We start from the raw sequence: 20,584 nt of genomic DNA, 5'->3' as shown, positions 1-20,584 counted from the left end.
CGGGGGTCCTAACGCCGCCCGCCCCGACGGGACGGCCCCGGATTGGGCTGCGCGGAGCGCGTGGGTGCGTGCGCGCGTGACACTGCCGGGATACGGCGCGGCGCCGTGGGCTGAGCTCATCTCGCGGCGCTGAGAGGCACGGGGGGGGGGGGGGGGGGGCAGGGGGCTCTCGACCGTGGAAACCGACACGAGTCTCCCTCCGCCCCGTAGATTTGCTGCCCCACAGCCTCGCTACTCCCATCCCTCGGCGCAGCTCCCGCAGCTCCCCGCAAAACCCCATCCGCCGGATCTCAGCGCCCGCTCCGTGCTCTGGCCCCGCCCATCGGATCCCCACCTTATTTACGGATGGACAAACCCAGCTGCCGCCCCGACACCACGCACCTCCGTGTCACAGCACCGCCGCGAGCTCAGCGTGGACTTAAAAATGCTTTTAATGGGCAAGTCTGCTTTGGTCTGAATCCAAGGGCACTTGTGGCAAGGCAGCTCAGGGCTGCGGGCAGGGGACATGTGGGGGCTGTGGGACAGGGTGTCCCGGCCCCACTCCACGTGCCCCATATGTGGCAACAGGTGCCAGAGCATCAGGGTCCATCCCACATTAAACATCCATCCCGCACGGGTCCAAACCAGCTCGGGGCCTGCAGCTGGGGGGTCTCGGTGGATGCAGCCCCATTCCATGCGCTCCAACGCAACAGGGTCCCCACTGGTGCCCCCCCAGCAGCTGCAGACCCCTAATCCCAGGCACGCTGAGGGGCTTCCAATCGCATTGCCGCCGCTCCTACCCCCCTGCCCACGACGGGTGGGTGAAGATGATGTCCTTCCTCTTGGCCCAGCGGGAGAAGATGGCTTTTTCGGTGATGAAGCGGTGCCCGGCGCGGGGGGCCTTCTCGTGCACCAGGTACATCCTGCACTCGTCCAGCCGCCCCTTCTCGAAGTAGTGGTAAGGCACACTCGAGTGGTTCTTCTCCCTGTCGGCACCGTGGGGGCTGAGCACGGTGCATCCCCCGCAGCCCCCACTGCCACCCCCAGCCCCGCACCTGCAGTAGCTGTCGCTGACCATGCCGAAGACGCAGATGTGCTCGCACAGTTCCATGGCCAGGATCATGGTGAACCACCCCGTGCTCAGGAAGGAGCCGGATTTCACCCTGCGGGGCACAGCGGTGGGATGGGGACACGCAGACAGACGGGAGCAACACGACGGGGGCACCCAGCGGGGCCACGGTACCTGTTCTTCCCTGTCTCGTTCTGGAAGACGTCGTCGCAATACTCCATCTTCTCCTCAGTCAGCGTGTAGAGCTGCAGGTAGGGGTACATCTCCAGCACCTTCAGCAGCGCTCGGTACGTCGGGCCGCCCTTCTCGCGGCTCATCTTCCTGCTGGGACCCCAAATGACGTAGATGGTGTCTCGGGACTGCTGGAAGAAGTAGGGCTGGTTCCTGAGCAGCAGCGGGACGCTGGTGTGCGACACGACGCGGACGGTGCTCCGCGTGCCCACGTCCTCCTCGAAGCCGGCGGTGGGGGCGTGATTCATGCGCAGCACGCACTCCTGCCCGTCGATCGCCCGGCCCAGGTGCGATCCCAGCATCTGCCCCGAGCTGGAGACGACGGCGCAGCGGCGGCACGGAGCTCTGCGCAGCGGCTGCGGGGATACGCACCGTCAGCACCGAGGATGGGGAAAAACGAGGCGCGGGGGACGAGGCCGCCCCACGGACCGACCTTGCCGTCGGGGACGCGGCTGTAGCCCTGCAAGCTGAGCGCTGCGGGCGCGGTGTACGCGGAGCCGCCCCTCTGCCCCACGGCCTCACGGCACAGCAGCACGTAGAACACGGAGAGCGCGGCCGCGCACACCAGGACGAAGAAGACGCGGACCTGGAAGCGGAGAACCGGGGTTGCGCCGGGCTCGGCCGCTTGCCCACGTTGGATGCTGGAGGCAGCGCAGCCCGGCAGCAGAGCTCTGCGAGGAGGGAGCACCGGGCTGCCGTGACTCACTTCCTGCACGCGGCCGGAGCCCACGCGTGCTGTAGCGACCCCTCGGGTTCCACTGTCCCCGCAGCGGGGATCAAGGGGTGCCCACCCGGAGCCGCCGCACCGCAGGTATCCGGGCGCGCAGCCCCGCAGCGCTGCAGGCTCATCCCATCCATCCCCGCGGTACTCACCAGCATCTTTATCCCTCGGGGCTGGGGCGGCCGTGGGGAACTGGGGTCACAGGGAGGCTTGGGACGTGCACCCTGCACACAGAGCGGGGTCAGCGGGGGGGGATCGAGGCCATCATGGCTGGGGACCCCCCGGTACCCAAAGCCCCCCTCTCACACGCAGGATGCGCACCCTATGCTCAGTGTCCCCCTGGATCCTCCCACGCTTCAGACCCAACCCTCCCACGTCCCGGATCCCCTCCATGCCCGCGTTCAGGTCTCCCCCACGCCCGGTTCCCGTCCCCGTCCCGCCCCCAATCCCGTGCTCGGCGCCGGGACCCCGCCCCTCCCGGCCCCACTCACGACGCCGGGAGCCCCCGCGGGAGCTGCGGTGCAGGTACCGCTGCCCGGCCCCCAGGGCCGCCGTCGGGTCCCGCATCGCGGCCGGGCCGCGCCGGGGGCACCGCGCTGCGCTCCGCTGGAAGAACCGCGCCGGGGGAGGCGGAGCCGAGCTGCGCTGCCGGGACCGCCCCGCGCAGCGCCCCGAGAGCGGCACCGGCGCGGCGCTGCGGAGCCCGTGCGCCCACCGCCCCGAGACCCGACCCGCGCTTCCCGGTACCGACAGCCCGGCACTGATCTCAACTCCCATCGCAGTACCAAGCCCTGCACTGCCCTGTGCCCCGGTTACACCCGTGCCGTGCTTCCTGGGGCGGACACACCCGGCTCCAGCCCACCCTGTGAATCTCAGCACACACCCAGCACCTGCTCTGTGCGTCCCCGTACCGACAGACCCAACAGCGACCCCATCTCCCACACTAGAGCCCATCGCCCCCACTTCTCTCCCGCTCTCTCTTCGCACTGCGCCTCCCCCCTGCCCTGGGATCCCCCAGATCCAGCTCCACATCCCGACCTCACCTCCATGCCCCACCAACATGGGTGTTGCTGAGCTCAGTGCACTGTTGAAAGCCCGGGGATCGTTTTGGGACCAGGATTGGGGCCTCCTGACCTGCGGTGCTGCCCGGTGGCCTTACGTCAGCTACAGACAAGCTGCAGGACACGTCACGCAGTGCTACCCCCCCTCCCACTGCCTTGAGGTGCCCCTGGGGTTTTCCCCAGCCAGCAATAAGGAAATAAGAAAAACAAACTTGAGACTGGTTCCTACTCCCAAAGGGATTTGGCAGCGATGGAAGAGGCAGTGACAGCAGCACAGCAAGCAGGATGCAGGGAGCCACACAAGAGGCTGCTTTCCATGGCTGCACCCCAGCACGTGCCTGGGCTGGGGACTCAACCCTGCGTGCTGAGAGGTGGCGAGAAGGAACAGAGGCACAGAGCCTGCGCAGGGACACGCAGTGCCACGACCTTCAGCTGGAGCACAGCCACCTCCCATCACACCAACAGGGATATTTTTAGGGATGCTGCCCTTTGCAGCAACGCAGCTCCTGCTTGTCCCACACCAGGAGCCGGATACGCAGGCAGGGCCCAGTGCCAGCAGTGTGCACTGCCTCCTGCCCTTCCCCAGCAACAAAGCTCTGCACAGCTCCAGGAATTGGGCCAGGGTGATGGACTGGCCCTAGAAATTGAGATCAATGGGGACTGGGGCAACGGGCAGCAAGAGTGCACTGTCCCCAGGTCCCTGCAGGCTTGGTTTGTCCCCACCTCAGCAGCCCCTGGGCCTGGTGCCTTCTGCAGTCACTGTGAGTGCAAGCAGCACAGCAGGAGAGAGGGCTGGAGCAGCACCTCTGCACTTGATGTGGGAGAACAAAGACCTTAGAGACCTTTATTGAGGATAAATGTAGCTCACTACAGCCACTGGGAGCTGCTGGCAGCCCGGGTCAGTGCAGGCAGTGCAGGCAGGAGCCCAGGCTGCAGCTGGCAGCTGTGATGAGAGCTGCAGTCAGTGGCAGTAGAGCCAAATGCTTCCTCTGCCACGCAGGGCGTGCTGTGTGCTCAGTTGGGTGACTGTAGGAGGGGATGTGGGTGCAGCATGTGCTCTGCAAGCACAGCTCACAGGGCCCTCTTCAGCAATATGAGAGCTCACAGCACCATCATCAGCTCTTCCAGTTTAAAAAAAAAATAATCCCAGAAGGAATAAACTACTGTATGCAGCAAGAGCAGAGGGGAAAGATTACCCAGAGACCAAGCACCTGATGGGGGCCAGAACCGAACTCATACTCTGCAATTACAGCTGCTAAACCCTGACAGATTCCAGCCAGCAGAGCTGCTGCACGTAGCCTCAGCCAGGGTGCAGATTTGTCCTAGCTGGAGCTCTGGTCCCTCTCCTGGTAAGTCCTGTAAGTCAGTTTTGCTTCCCTTTAGTCAGTAAGTTGTAAACTATGCAAGTCTGCGTCTTTGGAGGAAGGAATGTGGGAGACAGAGCAGCCAGCTTGGTGCTGCTGCTGCTTCGAGAGCGCTCTGGAGGAGGGGGCTGCTTGGTGCTGCAGGCTGGCTCCTCCAAGCCTGGGTGCTGCAGGGTGGGGGCCTTGTCTCCATCTCTCAGCTGGGCCTTCAGTCAGATTTCCTGGCAGGTTTTCTGCTCTTCCACATCACAACCATTATAAAAACACCTAGCACGAGAGAGAGAGAACAGACTCAATCAAAAAATATCAAATGAAAAGCACCTTTAAAACACACGGTGAATAATGGAACCTCAGCAGAGCACAAGAAACAATTTTAATGCCCAGAGGAACAAACAACTGAAGTTACACGTGTGTGCACACAAATGCCTGAGCCAAATTAAGCCACTGCAGGAACCACGAGCAGCACATCACAAGTGTCTCTTCTCTCTTCCTAATTTAGAACCCTCTAATTAGAGCAACCAAAATAACACTCACCTATAAATAGCAGCAGCAGCAGCCCAGCCACCACGGGGATGATAACTGCATACTCCCTGGGCAAGAAGTACTGGTGGATGCTGTGGTCACTGCCAATGAAGGGCTGCAGAAACAGAGTGGGGCATCAGCAGGTGGCCACAACATGAGAGCAAGTCACCAACACGTGTGGCCCTGGGGTTTCAAAAGCAGATCGGAAACATGGGGCTCGAGGGGATTGCTAATAAAAGAGTGTCTGAACCTGCACGTGGTGAAGCCTCACACAGCAGCACTGCAGCTGCAGAGAATGGCCGGAAAGTGAACTCCAGTGCTCAGATGGGTGGTGAGGAGAGAGCAGGAGTTCAGCCATGGTGGGCTTGGCTGTGTGGTGCTGGGCACACCAACCCCTAACCTTCTGCCTTCTTCAAGGGAAAGGTTGATGCTGCCCTCTCTCTCATATTGATCTTGTCACGGCTCCTTTGCTGAGAACAGCAGAAAACTTTGGATGCTAAAGTGCACTGCAATGATTCCTGCACTGTGTGAACACCTATCCCACAGCTGTGAGCACATCTAAGAGGGGAACCCAAGATCCTCAGAAAGGAACCTGCCAGAAGTTCAGTTGTGAGTCCAAGGCTGAGCTGGTGCATGGAAAACTGACGAGGAGCCATTTCTATAAAGAACACCACTAATGATTAATGACCCCAGCTGCCACATCCTGAGGAGCAGTCACACTGCCAGACTCACACTTCTCCAGAGCTCGGTGTTACCGAGCCCTTCTCCTCCCTGCTGGGCTCCAGTCTAACTGAGAAGCATTTCTCTCTATGACTCCATCTGTCACCTCCACCAGCACCATAACTCTGAAGGTGTGCACAAGGCCCTACGAGCACACAGGCGCCAGGTTTGGCTCACCGTGACAGCCCCCACCATCCCCAGGCAGTGCAGGAGCACTGGGAGTGAAGCCAAGCTCACTGAGCCCGGGTCGGGCCAGCGCAGGTGGAGGTTGAGCGCTGTGCCACCAACGCCAGGAGGCTGCGCCCCAGCACTTCCCAGCAGGACGCCAGCACAGCGCGCTCCTTCAGCACCTCAACAAGATCTGGAGGCTCGACGTTACCAGGCCCTAAGAACCAGCGCGAGCCCCGCAGCCCCGTACCAGCACGATGATCCACAGCGTGTAGTACACGAAGAGAATGAGGCTGAAGGCTACCAGGCCGAACCCCACCGCTCGGTCCGTCGCCGTGGCCTGCAAAAGGAGAGAGATTCAGGGCTCTGTGGGAGCAGCGGGAGCGGCGCCGGCTGTCCTGCCCCGAGACAGGAGAAAGGAAGGGAGCGGAGTCCAGGCCCTGGCCCCACTCACCATGGCGACGGCCACCCCCAGCCCTTCCGCCCGCCCTGTTCTTCCGGGAGCGGCTGACCAATCAGAGCGCAGAACTGTGCCCACGTGATCTCCGGGACCGGAAGAGCGCTCATCAGAGGGGGCGGGCTGAGGAGCGCGAAGCATTGTGGGAAGCACGGCTCGCCCGGAGCATGATGGGAACTGCAGTGCTCCAGCGTAGAGAAAATGGCCAAATCCTGGGAGCCCTGCAGCTCTTCGCCAACAACAAATACATTCAGAACAACAAAAAGACCGCAGCAAAACCAGAGGGCTCAGTGTGAAGTACCAAAAAACCAAACTTTATTTTCCCCCAAACCATAACAACATTTGACATTATATTGATTTCCTCATATATTTGTTATTTCTCTACGTTAGGAACCAGATACAGAAAATACAAACACGATCTGTTGAATCAAAGACGGCACAGCATTCCGTTAGAAAATGAAACAAAAAAACTAGAGGAGCGAGATAGAAATGGTGAAAAATAGTCCTTCCCAGCCCCAACTTCCCAAGAATCATCATCAAAATAGAGCAGTGGAAGTAGCTTCTCTTTCTAAACGCACTTCTGCTTTAAGAAAAAAGTTAGAGATTTATCTTTAGATTTCAAAGTAAAAAAATGTTAAACTATCTCTTCAAGAAATTTTGGAAGTTTGCATAGAGCCGTTCCCTTTCCAAAAATATCAGCCATCTCTCTATAGAATCTGATATAAATCAAGTGGCTCATCCGAACATCGCCAAGCTCAACTGACTCTCATGAAAATAAAACAGGATCTCCCCTTCCCCCCCCCCCCCCCCAAAAATACGGGCTCTACCATTAATCCTTACGGTTGAGGCAAGTGAAAAGGCTCAGCCACACCTCGAGCTCAAGGCTTCACCCACCCTCGTTCATCGCCCAGGTTTTCAGCGCGGTGGTGCGGTGGGCTGACGGATGATGCAACGATTGGGAGGGAAAGGGGGGGGATCTGCATGCACCCCCCCGACAGCCAGGAATTGGTTTTTCAGTACAAACACTCGCGACCAGGCAGTGTTTGCTGTAACCTGCCCCTGGGGACCAGCCTTGTCCACAGGGCTAAGTCACCAGGGCATTTAGTCAGCTAAAGCCCAGGAGGGGTGCAGGCAGGGCTGGGGGGAATTTGCAGCCCCCGGGTAAGGCAGCGAGCAGGAGAGCGAGGGGAGGGCAGGACGGCCCCTCTCCAGGAGGGGTTTCTTTCACCGAGGTGCTTTAGCGTACCTGGAGTGAGGTTTTCCCAGAGGTTCACAACAGCGTGTGCAGAGTCCAGCTGCACAGCCACCAGTTTTAAAAAGAAAACAGCAACAACAAAATAAATTAAAAAAAAAAAGTCAACCCCTCCTATCAAGGTTCAAATGAAAGACATTTCTTCGGGTCTCAGCCCAGTTCAGAACCCTCTAAAAACGGAAGCAAACATTAAAAAAGGACTTTAACTTTCTGCAGGGGGCAAAGAGATGTGGCAATAAGGGGGGGAGGAGGGGGGAACAGATCACAAACTTGCTGCCCATCACTTCACAGACAGCACGAATCCTCCCCCTCCCCCCATTTAAAGTGCCAACCATTCCCCAAACAAACAAAAGAAACCCCAAAAATCAGAGGAGCAACATCCTTCTCCCCTTTTTTTTTTTTTCCACCACCATTTCCAAATGATACTCATTTCCTTCTCCAATTCACAACCAAGCCTATCCCTCTGGACATGTACTCAGTTCAAACCGGTTTTTAAAAGTTAGTTAAAAAAATAAAACCCAAACAAAAATCACGACTCTGAATTTTCCAAGCCTTTGCATGAGGCTTCCACCAGAGGTCCAGGAGCCAAGAGCAGAGCCCACACGTCCTGCCTGGCCCTCAGCCTGGAGCACAGAGCCAGCTCTGCTCACCAGGGCCAGGGACGCAGGCTGTTTGTTGCCAATAAGGCCCTTTTACTTGTCTAAGTCACCTCTGAATCCCCTGAGATGGAAAACAATGTGGGGAAGAAAGTCCTCTCTTGGCCCCCCAGGAATAAAATATCAATGAAACAACAATGCAATCAGAAAAAAAAAGAAAGAAAAGAAAATATACCAGCCTGCTGGGTTTATAAAAAAAATTATGAACTTCAAGACAAAAAAAAAAAAACCCTAAAGGAAACTAACCAGAGGTTTGGGTCTGGAAACTGATTCACTTCTTAAATGTTCAAAATCCGACAAGGAACAGACGGCAGCAATGCCAACAAGGAGAAAGTGCGTGCAAGATGCAGCTTCCCAAGAGACCAGCACCTGGTGTGTCTGCTGCTGGCCAGGGGCAGAGCAACAGCCTCAGGTGGGGGCTGGAGACAGAAGCAGGCTGCTCCTTCCTCCTTTGCATGGCTCCATCCTGGGCACTCCAGCCCCATCTGTGCCGTATTAGGCTCAATGACAAGGGCTGCCTTCTTGTTCAAAATGAGGGGTGGGAAAGCTAAAAAGCTACATACAGACCAGGACCTGTGCAGTCAATAACAATGTAGAACAAGAAAGACATACCCCATGAGACACAGTTATCCAAAATGCAAGCAGTGATGTGCCAAGCTGCTGGAAGAGAAGCCAGAGACGCTTCCAGGTTGGCCACAATTACACGATGGAGCAGGTTACAACTCTGCCAGCCTGGGAAGCTTTCTGTACGGCTCAGCTCTTTTTGCTTTGCTGGAAAGAGATCCCTCCTCTGTCCCACAGTGGATTTCACAGCATGCCTAGCTGCTGGTGTCTCAGGGCAGCAGACTCCTGCCAATCGAAGCCCAGAAGAAAACGCTTGGTTCCCAATTGCTCTGACAGTAACTGTCATTGTTTTCCACGTGAATAGAAGCAAAGCAGGAGAACTGAGATGTGTTTGGCCTCTTTCCTGACTTATTTTTGCCTTGTTCAAGTTCTGGTTGCTGCTGTTGCAAGTCTGGCAGTGCCCCAGACCTCATTTCCAGCAGGTGCCGTGTTGGGAGCAGCTGGACAGCCAGCTCCCACCGTTACCTGCAGGCTAGGCAAGAACACACAGTGCTGTTTGTATACTTCTGCCCTTGCACTGACCTGACCAGAGAATCAGGCGAGGCCCAGCTTTCTGGCAGAGCCCCAGGAAAGAAGAAAAGCAGTCAGCTCTCCCCTTCCTGCACACATGCAGAAGCCCTGGAACAGGGCACCTCTCCCCCAGAGCAAGCAGGAAGCTCACCAGCCTGCAAGCGAGTGCCAAACCTACAGTCTGAGATCACAGTTAAAACACCAGAAAGTGTGAAAGAGCTTTTGTTTCAGACAGAATCAAAAGATCCAATATCACTTCCCTACATCAAACCAAACCTAAGTGTTTTCCGTACCCCTTGTAACCGTAATCCAAATTTAATTCCCTTTGAAGGGAAAGGGGTGAAGAGGACCTATATCTTACGCATGGTCATTCCAAATACAGAAAGAAGCCTCCTGACTTAAGGAGAGAAACTATTCAAACACAGTAAGCAGCTGTACAGCTCTGCCTCACAGCCTAGCACCCTCCCCATACAGCCATCATTAGCTAGCAGGGCGAAAAATATCAAGGCCCTTTCATTCCTCATCTCCCATTCTGCCAAATTCCCTTTTCCAGTAGCTCATCTGCATGCATTCTGGCCACAGAGACCACTATTAATCCTTTTTTTTTCCTTTTAAAAAGGCTTTACGATAAGAATTTGAACAACAGTGTGATCAGTTACAAGTCTTTCCTCGCTGAATGAAACAAGTGTGTGCCTGTGAGAGCGTGCACGCACACGTGTGTCAGAGAAGGGCATGTTCTGGCCATGCCAGCATCGTGCTGTGCCATTTCTCAAAGTGCACGGCTGCTGAGTGCTGCTACAGAACACTGGCAAAAGAGGAAAGGATACTACACAGAAATAGCTTACAGGCCGCGAGTCTCCGTACAGGAAAGGCTGAAAGCACAGCCTGCTGTCAGCCTGTGGCTGCATAGATCCTCATCTGCAATTCAGCTGCCAGGAGAATCTATAAGTGAGAGCTGAAAGGGACTGGCGTCTCTGCTGCTCACATTGAGGAGAAGAGGCAGCTGAAGAGTCAAACAACTGCAGAAAAACCCAAACAAGAGCAATTGAAAGATCAACCAGAAAAGCTTGAAACCTTGTCAGAAAAACTGACTCTTCACCGAGTGGGTAAAGAACAGCTGCTGCAGAGAGAACAGCAGAAAATATCCCATCTACCTTCGAAGGCAAAGGTGGCGGGTTTATCTTGCCCTACAGGTAGAGCTTCTCTCCAGCCCCAGAAAGAACCAGCTCAGGCATAGACTCCTACTGACAGATCAAGAAAGGACAACCAGCACCAATTACCTTACTGGCCCAAGCCAAGAGAGGCAATTGTTAACCACCAAACCAACAGGACCACCACAGACAACGGCATCCCGCTCCGGCCCAGGGGATGGTCATCAAATAATGAGAATCTTTTCACAGTCCAAGAAGGGCAATTCCCTTCCTAAGCCAAAAAGGAGGCATTGTATTCCAAGATCCAACAGTGATGATTTGCTGAATCAGTCCAGCAAACATGGATTATTTGCCTTGAACAGCAGAGACAAGCCTCCTCCAGGTAAAATCTGGAACCTCTAAAGTGCTCCTGCTAATGCTAATTGATGAACACTGCCCTTCCATGCCCAGCAGTGGAAGGGTGCAATACAGTTAGTGGTATAACAAGCACTAGCATTTAACCATTTATCAACTCCCATCTGGATTGTGGTAATTTTCTGAAATGCACTTTTGGGAGATACTTCCTATGAGAAAAAAAATTTGGGGGGTTTTAAGTGTAGGAAGGTGAAGTGTACACCACTGCATACCTTGTTCAACAAAACTGTTGCCTTGGAAGGTGATGCTCCCTTGCAGTCAAAGGAAAAAAGCATCCTGCAAGTAACCATTTCACCGTGTCATCAACAAGCAGCTCTTGGTTTGGTTGGAATGGTTCCCCCCCAAGTGGTTTGAAGAGTTCACAGTGGCATAACCCAATGTTTTGGGGAGACAAGCTGAGAAATCCCCCGTTGCAAATGGATGGGTGTAGTGAGGGATGCAGAAGAGCAACATGCTCTAGGACTAAGGATAAGTCCAGCAGACACTTTGGGTCTGTTTGCAATCGGGGAGGGCAGGCACTGGAACAATTGGGAAGTGAAGGAGGGTTCTGCCAACACAGGGAAAGTGCATGATCTGGAGTGGTCTCAGAGTAGTTCTGCAGTGCAAACATATGGGTAGGGGCACGGAGAAATCCCTTCTGGAATGCTGCATGAAGAGAGGTAAAGGTTGGCATCCATGTGGCAGCGGATTGGGTAGGGGGCCTGTTTCCAGCAGCTCTACCCTGTTCTTCACATTTAGTGGGTTTCAATCACCACTGGCTCGTAAACTCCGGATGAGACCCTGAGGACGCAGAGGAGAAGATGAGAAAGCCAAGTTATTTTCCCATTACTTAATGCAAACAAGTTTGTATTCAGAGCTTTCCTCTCATGAACACTGTCCTCTAACCTCACACAAAATACTGACAATAACTAGTCAACCTGGTGGGAGGTCAACCCACGTAACACAAAGCAGACAGCGACATGCAAACTAACCCTAGAGCTTGAAAGAGTTGGGTGAAACAAATCCTTTCAGAGGACAGAAGGAAAGGGCTTGGGTGGAGCATACAGTGCAAAGAACAAGCATTCCTGACTCTGCTCCCAGTTTTGCCACCAACTTGACACATCTTTGTGTTTGCCACTATTGTTTTTTGTGCTACAAAAAATGCTACAAAACTTAAAAGAAAACCAAAAAACACAACTAGTCAATACACTGTAGTAAGGGCTATTGTGCCAAGACAGAGTTTTATTCTCCAGAAGTCTGTATTGAGAGCACAAGCCCACAGCCCACGGATGGAGGGGTAGGGAAAAGGGAGCTGCAGTTCTGCTGCAGTCCAGCAGGAGGCAAAACTGCCTGCGAGTGCAAGACCCAACAGGAACCAACCTTTACCACTGTGTCCTTTCACTCCTCACTGATTTCCGTTCTTGGATCTAAAAACTAGGATCAAATTCTGTCTCCAGTTTTCCACTGAGAACTGCATTGACACTCCAGTGCAGCTGTAAACTGTCACCAGAGAGATCCCAGGGGAACGAATGTGGGAATAAAGCCACCATGTAGCACATGGTGTTTAGAAATCTCTTCTGTTGCAAAGGTGGCAGTTTTCTGCGCACCCAGAGCTAACTAATGTCTGTCTGACTGCCTGCAGTCCTTTCAGGAAACCTACCTGTTTCCCAGCTGAATACCACTCAGTGTAGTTGTTCCATCTCTGCTCACAAACAACCGCAGGTTGCTGTCTGCAGATAGAAAGGGAAGTAGGACATCAAAGTACAGAACTACTGATGGTTGCCAGGTTCTCCTCTCCCAGCTGCACTACAGAATGTTCAGCATAGGAACAAGTGCATTTCTGTGAATCCATATGCACACTATATGTTGTTCCCATAGCAATAGGATCCCTAAGAGTTCCTCCTGCTTTAAAAGGGAGCCTCATATACAAATCAAGCTAAGAAAAAAGAGCAATTTTTCCCCCTCTCACCCTTATGTTTAAGTTACTGTTTTACCTTTGCTGTGGTCCGTAGAAGAACAGTGGCAAGCACTGCTCCCAAACTGATGCACAGCTCTCAAATCCACAGTTTACTACCATAGAAACACCTAGCAACCACTGAAAGAAATTTCTGTCAAAGGGGAGAGTCTGTGGCAGACCAAATCTGGCTGTGTACAAGGTTGGCAGCTTTGCTAAGGAAACAGCCAAGACTTCCCCTCTTGAGATTCATGCTCTCACCTTCAGTATTGCTGACATCTGTGAAGTCCTGACTCTGCATTATCTTCTCCACTATATCATCTGCATCGATCCTGGTGTCATCCACTCGCGTTGGGTGACTCTCCACTGAATCCTTTTTCCTCCTGGGGAAAGAAAATCAAGGAAAAAAATCAGGACATTTAAACACTCCTTTTAGGAACAATCTTTCTCCCAGGAGCTAATTCCAACCTAACGCTGCCTGAAGAGAGAGCAGATTCCATCTCAACTTCCCACAGAGGGGCTTTGCACCGCAGTCACCTACCGGGAGGGTCTGTCCAGCAGAAGAGCCGGTCTGGGGGGGCGAGGTGGCTTCTCTAGTTTGTGTTCCCGCTCTCCCTCAGGGCACTCCACTGTCATACTCAGCCCCCCAGACGCACTGCTGCTGGTGGAGGTGTTCCGGCGATGGGTCAAGTCAGACATGCTGGAAGAACGGGAGTGCTCCGTGCTGTAACCTGCAAACACAGCGGGATTTCAAGCACACCTCCCCTCCTTCCTGAAGGCAGAGTTAACACACAGCGCAGCTTCTGCTCTTGTATACTGAGGTTTATACATACATCTATGAACTTATTTGCAGAGACTGAAGCTCTGATATTACAGAGCTAGGTAAGAGATAAGGCTGCAAGTCACTCTCACAAGAGCTTGCTGCAGCAAAGAAAGGGACGGGGCCGGTGACGGCACAGCCATGTGGATCAATAGTTACCAGAGATCTTGGACTGCTGGCTGGCATAGCTGGAGTTCCGTGAGTGCCCTGAGTGGAAGACTTCCTCTGGGCTGGACAGGTTCTGATCTGGTTCTTCAGGGACACCTGCTGAGAAACAAGGCACTCCAGTTACACCACAGCCACATGGGTACACGGCCCGCAGCCTTAGACTAGATGCTGATCCTGGGCCACTAGATTAAGGGAAGTGAAAGTCTGTTGGTAGAAGCTTGTTGTACAGGCTAGCAAAGAGCTTACATGCACTTTGCAACTAGGGATGACAACAATAGTTTCCTCTGTTAAGTTCATCATTAATTCTAGTACCCAGTGCCTGAATTAACCTTGGCCTTGAAGGACCTAAAAGGACAGTGTCCAGAGGTTAATGACTTTAACTACAGATAGCTAACAGCATGAAAGTATCAAATGGCCACCATCAGTAAAGTTTTACAATTTCTGTTTGGGTGCTTCTCCTGTTGTGGCTTTTGTTCTGCTATTATTGGTGAGCCCACACCATTTAAATCATGCCTGAGCTCGGTACAGAAAACCTCTATTTCTTTGCCCTTGCCCCAGCTTGCCTCTCTTGCAACAAGTTTATCTGAAAATGTGCAAGTGTAACATGCTGGCAAGCTTTTTAAGAACAGCACCTGCTTGCTGTGCTGTCACTGAGGTGATGTGACCAGAGCTCTACTTCTGTGCAGCATATGCCTGCACATTTAGAGTGCACTGGGAAGAAAAAAAGCAACAGGAAAACGCAGTGTCCTTGAAAATGGGCTCATACAGAAGCCAAAGAACTCTGCATCAGCAGCTGGATCAAGGCCATTAGATCTCAAACCAACCTCTAAAACCTTCAAAGCTTTTCTAGAAGAGTAGCTGAGTGGAGAACAATGATGAGTGTCATTGAACACAATGGAAGGCAGAGATGAACGCGATACATTAATTATTAATTCCTCAGGAAAAAGAACAGATTGCTTTATCTCCACTAACAGAGGTATGGATGTGGCAAAGATTCATGCTGCTTCTCCTCAGACCCACTTACTGAGAGTTTGGTTTTCCCTGAATTTCTTAAATGAGTTGAGAGCAATGAAAATGGGTTTGAAAAGTCATGAAATATTAAAGAACTTCCCTGTTGCAATTGCTGGGAAAAAGAAGAGCAAGCATCCAAGTACAACTAAACATTGCATGGCTGCAGGATGGGCATTCCTACCTGAGCTGAGAATGGTTGCTCTTGGCTTGGTCTGACGCAGAGAACCAATTGTGGCTGAACTGCTGTTGCTGCTTGTGGTTCCCTCACCCTTGCAGGTAAGCTGCAGGGTAGAGTCCTGCCCTGGTATGGTGATGGATTTGGCAGTGGAAGGCGGCCTGCAATCAGAAGAGAAGTGTTACAAGCTGTGAGGCAGGGCCTGGGGATCATCCCATCACTGGGCAGACTCCCTGACCAAGAGGATCCCCTCAGCCTGCCCCCATCCTCACAAGGAAGGAGGGAAGCTGGCAGCCTCTCTGACCAGTAGAACATTTGCTGCTTCCTCCCTTCTCCCCCACTCCCTTGCTATATGCAATATTTAGGTCTTCCCCATCTCATGATGCACCTGGACTGCAGATGCAGCATTTTACAAACTGCTGATTACAAGGAAAAGCAAGTTTTTGATGTAAATTAAGGCAAAAACGGAGCACTCCATCATTTATGCAGGACAACCTCACTGTCCTCCAGGAAACTATCCAGAGCTGCCCTTTTCCCCCAGCACATGTTCCAGCAGCCAGTCAGCTTCACAAACAGGAACCAGTTTGCTTTTGTCCAGCTCTAAATTCCAGCACCCTTCTGTTACATCTTTCTGGCTCAGGTCAGAGAGAAGCCTTTTATCCCCCATCCCCTATGAGAGCACTTTTACAGTGTTTAAATAACCTTTCCATTTTTTAATCTGATGATTTTCAGTGAGACTAAAGTATTTTTACAGCTGTCAAAATTATTTTTCTGGTTATTTTGTGTGCTCCCAACATCCCTTTGTAAATGCTGGCTCCAGGGTAGAACTGCAAGTGCCTGGAGCCCCCTCCCTTCCTCCAGAAGTGTTTTTGAGTAGAAGCCATGGCATGTGCAGCATGGCAAGGTTAATATTCCTGTTGGAGCCCTAACTTCCTTACAGCCTGAAGTCTGAACTGCAACCAATGGATTATAGCACGCTTTTTAAGCCAGGAGTGAGAAAGAAAAACTTCTATTTGTCTATTTGTCGCTTGGAACTCTGAGGCCACTGAGGGTAGGTGCTACATGAGAGGATCCTTCCAGTGTTTTGGGAGAAAATACTGAAGACATTTCTTATGGCAGCCAGAGAGCTGTAAAGGTTCCAGGAAACCCACAGCATGCCGTCCCCAGGGGAAAGCAAACTAACAAACAAATAATAGACAAACAGAAAACAAACAAGAACCACCACAAAGCCTCCTTCCTAATTGCATTATCAGTGATTTACATGCAGCCAGGTACTTCAGGGACTCTGTTTCACAGGTTAACAAATTCCTTACTGCCTTCATCAAGCAAGCTGTTCCTGCAGCAGCTGCCAGGTCAGGCAGCAGCCCGTGCTCCCCTCTGTAGGACACCCAGGAGAAGCTCTGCTCTGCTGCAGAAAGCAAGTGCTCAGTGAGCACATTCAGGAGTGATTTCCCAGCACAGTTTAATTCTTGCCTAATCCTCTAATGAGTGTCATTTCTCAAAAGCTCTACCCATCAAGGACTATTCTACATGCAAAGCTTCCATTTTTAGACATTTGCACATCATCACCATATAAAGAAACAGGATGACTGCAAAAATCCTTTAAGAAAGTAAGGAGGTTTGACCTTCAGACTGACCCCACTTCTATTAAATTGATATTTATATTCCATTCTGCATAATCTTCAGGCAAAGCAGTGGGGGCTTGCTTCCACAAAAGCAGCAGGTATTTTTGTCAAACCTTATTGTCAGACATTATTTCAATTTATCATTGAAACTAATCCTGGTAACCTGGACTTAAAACATCTGTCACTATTAAAAGTGGGTTAACATACTCAGATTTTCCTCCAGAAGCCTTTTTTTTCCCCCAGAATCAGATGGTAAAGCATTTATGGGTTGAAAGTGTCTCTGCTACACTGTGGAAAGGAGTTAACAAAATAAAAATTACACCTAGAGGTACGTGGCACTTTACAACCATGCAAGCTAATTTATGCACTTCAAGCTAGCTCCTCAAATCAGACCTATAGCCTAGAAATGTTACTGCTACAAGAGATGGCCTCAAGGAAAAGCCTTCTTCTCTCACACTGTGGAGTCAACACAAAGCAACCAAACATACAGCAGTCCTGTGTACAGCCACATGCCTTACAGCACACTGCTGCAGGCTGGCCCAGATTGCAGAGCCTTGCAACCTTATACTGCAGTATAAAGGCACATGGTACTGCTGCATCTGCTAACTGATGCTCCAACAATTGTTGAGCAAACAACTGCATCACAGCTTCATTATATTTCTTCTTTCTTATCACAATGGACTTAAAGAAGCATGGTGACAGTTTCTCTCCTAATCAGTACAAATTACGAACGTAGGTCCCTGTAGAAGAGCAGAGAAACTGAGATGTTTCAGCTTTGCAGTATTTTTGTTGCCGTTTCAACTCAACATCTTTATCTTGCATGGTATGCATTAAAATATGCTTGTTCCCAAGATTGTTTTCTTCACTGACCTTTCCTTTCTCAGAGGTCACCAAAACCATCCCCAGAGCTGTGAGAAACTCCATCTTTCATGCACAACACCACTTAACCAACATTAAGAAACAGAAGATGCTATGTGCAAACAAACCTGTTTCGTTCCCAGGGAAAAAAGGAGAAAAAAAGCCCTAACCAAGGCAATCCCCAGTGCAAGGGATCCAGAAATTCAGTTTGAGTTTAAAAGGAAAATTTGAAAAAACACTTCACCCTCATGTCATCTCACAGAGCAGCAGGGAAAACTGACTGACAAACACACACACACACACACACACAAAGCTTTTGCAGTCACCCCTCGCATCTCCCAACACTCACAGATGTTACCACTGGCTTTGAAATCCAGGATTCCCCTACCCTACAGTAGATTCTTCCTTTTTATAGCTTGGAAGGCAGAGCAGAGAACAAATGAATCAAGAATACAGCTCGGTTGTGCTATTCGAGCTGATTCAACAGTCTAGACCACCAGTTTCAAGCTCTCCCCTGTATTTTCTAATCTCAAGGACACCTTTTTCCTCTCCCCAGCAATTTTAGTTTCCAGCAGAAAACAGGAAAAGCACATGGTGTTCTGGTCTCCCAAAACAAGGTAAGTACTCAGAAACTCACGTTTTGAAGCAGGGGTCCCCTGAGAGCAGGGACATCCCGATCGTGACCTGGAGAGAGGGAACAAAGCACATCATCAGCCATAGTGCCCAGAGCTCTTTGCTTCAGGAGGAGGCCAAGGGCTAGGAGTAAAGCTTACTGAGACCTACCTCCTCTCAAAAGGAGATCAGCTTCAGGAATTTAGCAAGGTATTCCCTCCCTCCCTCCCCAAAGGGCTGGCATCAATATCTGCAGGTTGCAGTGGCTCAGCAGGAGGCAGGCTGGCAACCCTGACCATGCACTTTATCTTTTTCCCTGTTTTTGCTTTCTTTGATGACACAGAATGCTATTGAGGCTCATCACTTGTCCAAATGGATGCCAGTGTATCAAAGGGTGACTCTGATAGTGACAAGCTTCCTGAATCAGACTAGCAGCATAAAAGCAAAACATCTTCACACATAGCAGGACCTTCTTTCAGGCCCAGCAATATGCTCTAGTTGTGATCTTTTGGAATTCAACAGTAAGATTTCCACTGTGGCAATGCCAGCTGCTGTACCTTTAGGATGGAGTTGTCCTGTCGTGTGTTCTTAGTATCGTATCCTTCCAGCAAGCAGCAACGAACAGTGGATCCAGAGCCTGCAAATTCTGCCAGATTTAGATCAGCAAAGCCCAGCTGCCATCAAGAAAAGGGAAAGAGGAGAGAACAAAAAAAGTAAGAAAATCAAATCACTCAATAGAGGAGACGCACAGACTAAAGGAAGATTGCACCTCTGGGAGTCAGGGCAGAAACACAAGCCAGTGCACACAGAGCTGTGGTTGTAGAGAGCATTTACACCTGAGAACGGGAAGGGACACATTCCCCATCCCCAGCTGGGTGACTCAGAGGGACATCAGCTCTGTGCAAGGAAGGAAACAGAGCAGTGATGCTGGCCAGGACAGTGTTAATCAGCCTGTAGCCATTGCATAACCAAGGACGTGGATGGCACTAGGTCAACGATGTGGAAAAAACAGAATCACACATACGCAAACATAATAAGGTACTCTTTGTATTGGGCCATGCCAGAATGCAGCGGAGCATGAGAACCAGGAGATGAAAGGATATTGTTACAGAGGAAAGTTGACGCTGTCCTGAAATACAAAACAGAGCCTTGCAGCACAGCAAGCTGGAAGTCAAGAGCCACGCAGTGATACATGAGCTTCATTGCTACAGATGTGGCTGGGAAACTCCTGCACCACAGCTTCCTCAACATCTCTAAGATTTAACTAGCAAGTAGCACACTTGACAGTAAGAAGAGAAGAGAGAGTTAGCTGTGAGCTCTGTAAACATTCTATAGAAAGCAGAAAACAAACACGAAAGGTGACAGGAAGTTAAAGATTACAGGCAAATTCAAAGAGGGCATTTGATGTCTCTAGAGTACAAACACAAGGAAGAAGAATAGCTTCGCTTATCTGCTCTAACTCCTACTGTAGGAATACAGTGCTTTCCCAAAAGTAAGTTACAGCTTCCTTCAAACTCCACAGAAGTCAGTCCTGCCTCATCTAATCTAACCAGAAGTGATGTTGTAACCCACATTTGGCCAAACAGCCTCAGCACAGAAAGTCTGCATCACATCAGCATACAGATCAGCTGCCACAAGAACAAGGAGAGAAGGTGGAAAAGTAGAAGCTCAGATCTAGCTATTATTCTATGCATTAAGTACATTCCTCCTGTCCTGGTGGTGACAACCTGGATGATACAACTCAACTGTGAGCCTCAAACTGTAACTCCATGCTAAAGAAATGTGGCGGTCCCACCTGTGGAAGCTGATGGGAGTTACAGCACAAACCACAGCCACTGCTGTGTGACCTCTGGCTCCCATTGTTCCAAATCAAAAATTTAACCTGCAGCCTAAACATGCCTGCACAAGAAGTATGACTCAAGGGATGACAGCAACAAGATTAAGATACCTGCTTTGCTTCCTTCATCTCACTCTGAAAAGGGAACAAGTGCTGATGGCAAAGAAAAAAAAAGGGGGTGGGATAGAACAGGAACCTTTCTGCTCCAAAAGAAAGAAAAAAAAAGGAAAAACTAACTCCACTCCCTTCTCAAGGATTCCCTTAACTCAAATGTTTCTCTACTCCCTGCTGTACATCTTTTCTCCTTATCTTCTTATCAAGGGCTATGTTTCTTGCTGAATATTCAGCAATAAAAAAAAAAATCCCAAACCAGTGACTTTCTAATCTTTCAGAGATGAACTGGTGAGGAGAAAGCCACACACTGAGCTGCAGCACATCACAATTGGAGGACAGAAGAGGTTCTTCTGGTGTGGCTGCATTGTACAACATGGCACAGGAGTGGCCATGATCCCCATTCCTCCACCGAAAGGCATTAACAGAGTGCCAGGAGCCTCTCAGAGACCAACACCAGAGCAGTGTGGGAGACGCACAGTGTGCGCCGAGGTCAGACGCTCTGCTCAGGAAGCAGACTCCCAGTATATAGAGG

General features: G+C 51.4%; 3 protein-coding genes across 5 annotated transcripts in view; all 3 read right to left on the bottom strand.

Moving 5' to 3' along the window:
- Positions 1–413: 413 nt before the first annotated feature.
- On the bottom strand, positions 414–3,185 carry LOC122166724 (alpha-N-acetyl-neuraminyl-2,3-beta-galactosyl-1,3-N-acetyl-galactosaminide alpha-2,6-sialyltransferase-like). Its single transcript, XM_042830713.1, has 6 exons — positions 3,044–3,185; positions 2,153–2,224; positions 1,713–1,865; positions 1,223–1,635; positions 1,035–1,142; positions 414–965 (listed from the first exon to the last, which is right to left on the bottom strand). The coding sequence occupies exons 1-6, from the start codon at positions 3,047–3,049 to the stop codon at positions 776–778; spliced, it is 942 nt and encodes a 313-aa protein (XP_042686647.1). The 5' UTR covers positions 3,050–3,185; the 3' UTR covers positions 414–775.
- Positions 3,186–3,879: 694 nt separating this feature from the next.
- DPM2 (dolichyl-phosphate mannosyltransferase subunit 2, regulatory) lies at positions 3,880–6,359 on the bottom strand. The gene is made up of 4 exons (XM_042830714.1): positions 6,290–6,359; positions 6,086–6,175; positions 4,960–5,062; positions 3,880–4,692 (listed from the first exon to the last, which is right to left on the bottom strand). The coding sequence occupies exons 1-4, from the start codon at positions 6,290–6,292 to the stop codon at positions 4,634–4,636; spliced, it is 255 nt and encodes an 84-aa protein (XP_042686648.1). The 5' UTR covers positions 6,293–6,359; the 3' UTR covers positions 3,880–4,633.
- Positions 6,360–6,585: 226 nt separating this feature from the next.
- FAM102A (family with sequence similarity 102 member A) overlaps positions 6,586–20,584 on the bottom strand; it is a 35,455-nt gene continuing 21,456 nt past the window's right edge. For 2 of the 3 annotated variants that reach the window (XM_042830656.1, XM_042830658.1), the window contains 8 exons: positions 18,659–18,775; positions 18,127–18,173; positions 15,013–15,167; positions 13,812–13,919; positions 13,374–13,563; positions 13,094–13,215; positions 12,539–12,608; positions 6,586–11,679 (listed from right to left, as the gene is read on the bottom strand). In XM_042830656.1, the coding sequence (XP_042686590.1) occupies positions 11,634–11,679; positions 12,539–12,608; positions 13,094–13,215; positions 13,374–13,563; positions 13,812–13,919; positions 15,013–15,167; positions 18,127–18,173; positions 18,659–18,775 (855 nt within the window). In that variant the 3' untranslated portion in view covers positions 6,586–11,633. The remainder of the gene's footprint in view (positions 11,680–12,538; positions 12,609–13,093; positions 13,216–13,373; positions 13,564–13,811; positions 13,920–15,012; positions 15,168–18,126; positions 18,174–18,658; positions 18,776–20,584) is intronic. The other variant, XM_042830657.1, reaches the window with a different exon arrangement.

This window comes from Centrocercus urophasianus, unplaced genomic scaffold (assembly GCF_019232065.1).
Source record: "Centrocercus urophasianus isolate 14NV4802_14NV808 unplaced genomic scaffold, USGS_Curo_1.0 seq_34, whole genome shotgun sequence".
NCBI classification, from domain to species: domain Eukaryota; kingdom Metazoa; phylum Chordata; class Aves; order Galliformes; family Phasianidae; genus Centrocercus; species Centrocercus urophasianus.
The sequence above is the reverse complement of the archived record's forward strand: the minus strand, read 5'-3'. Positions and strand labels throughout refer to the sequence as shown.

Bases quoted from the DNA above. Each gene is read 5' to 3' on its own strand.
- LOC122166724 (XM_042830713.1), bottom strand. The intron at 1,636-1,712 runs GTCGGTCCGTGG...GTATCCCCGCAG, and splicing joins GCCGCGTCCCCGACGGCAAG to CCGCTGCGCAGAGCTCCGTG. The intron at 1,143-1,222 runs GTACCGTGGCCC...TGTGCCCCGCAG, and splicing joins AACGAGACAGGGAAGAACAG to GGTGAAATCCGGCTCCTTCC.
- DPM2 (XM_042830714.1), bottom strand. The intron at 5,063-6,085 runs GTACGGGGCTGC...CTGTTTCTGCAG, and splicing joins CGCTGTGGATCATCGTGCTG to CCCTTCATTGGCAGTGACCA. The intron at 4,693-4,959 runs GTGAGTGTTATT...CTCTCGTGCTAG, and splicing joins GCTGCTGCTGCTATTTATAG to GTGTTTTTATAATGGTTGTG.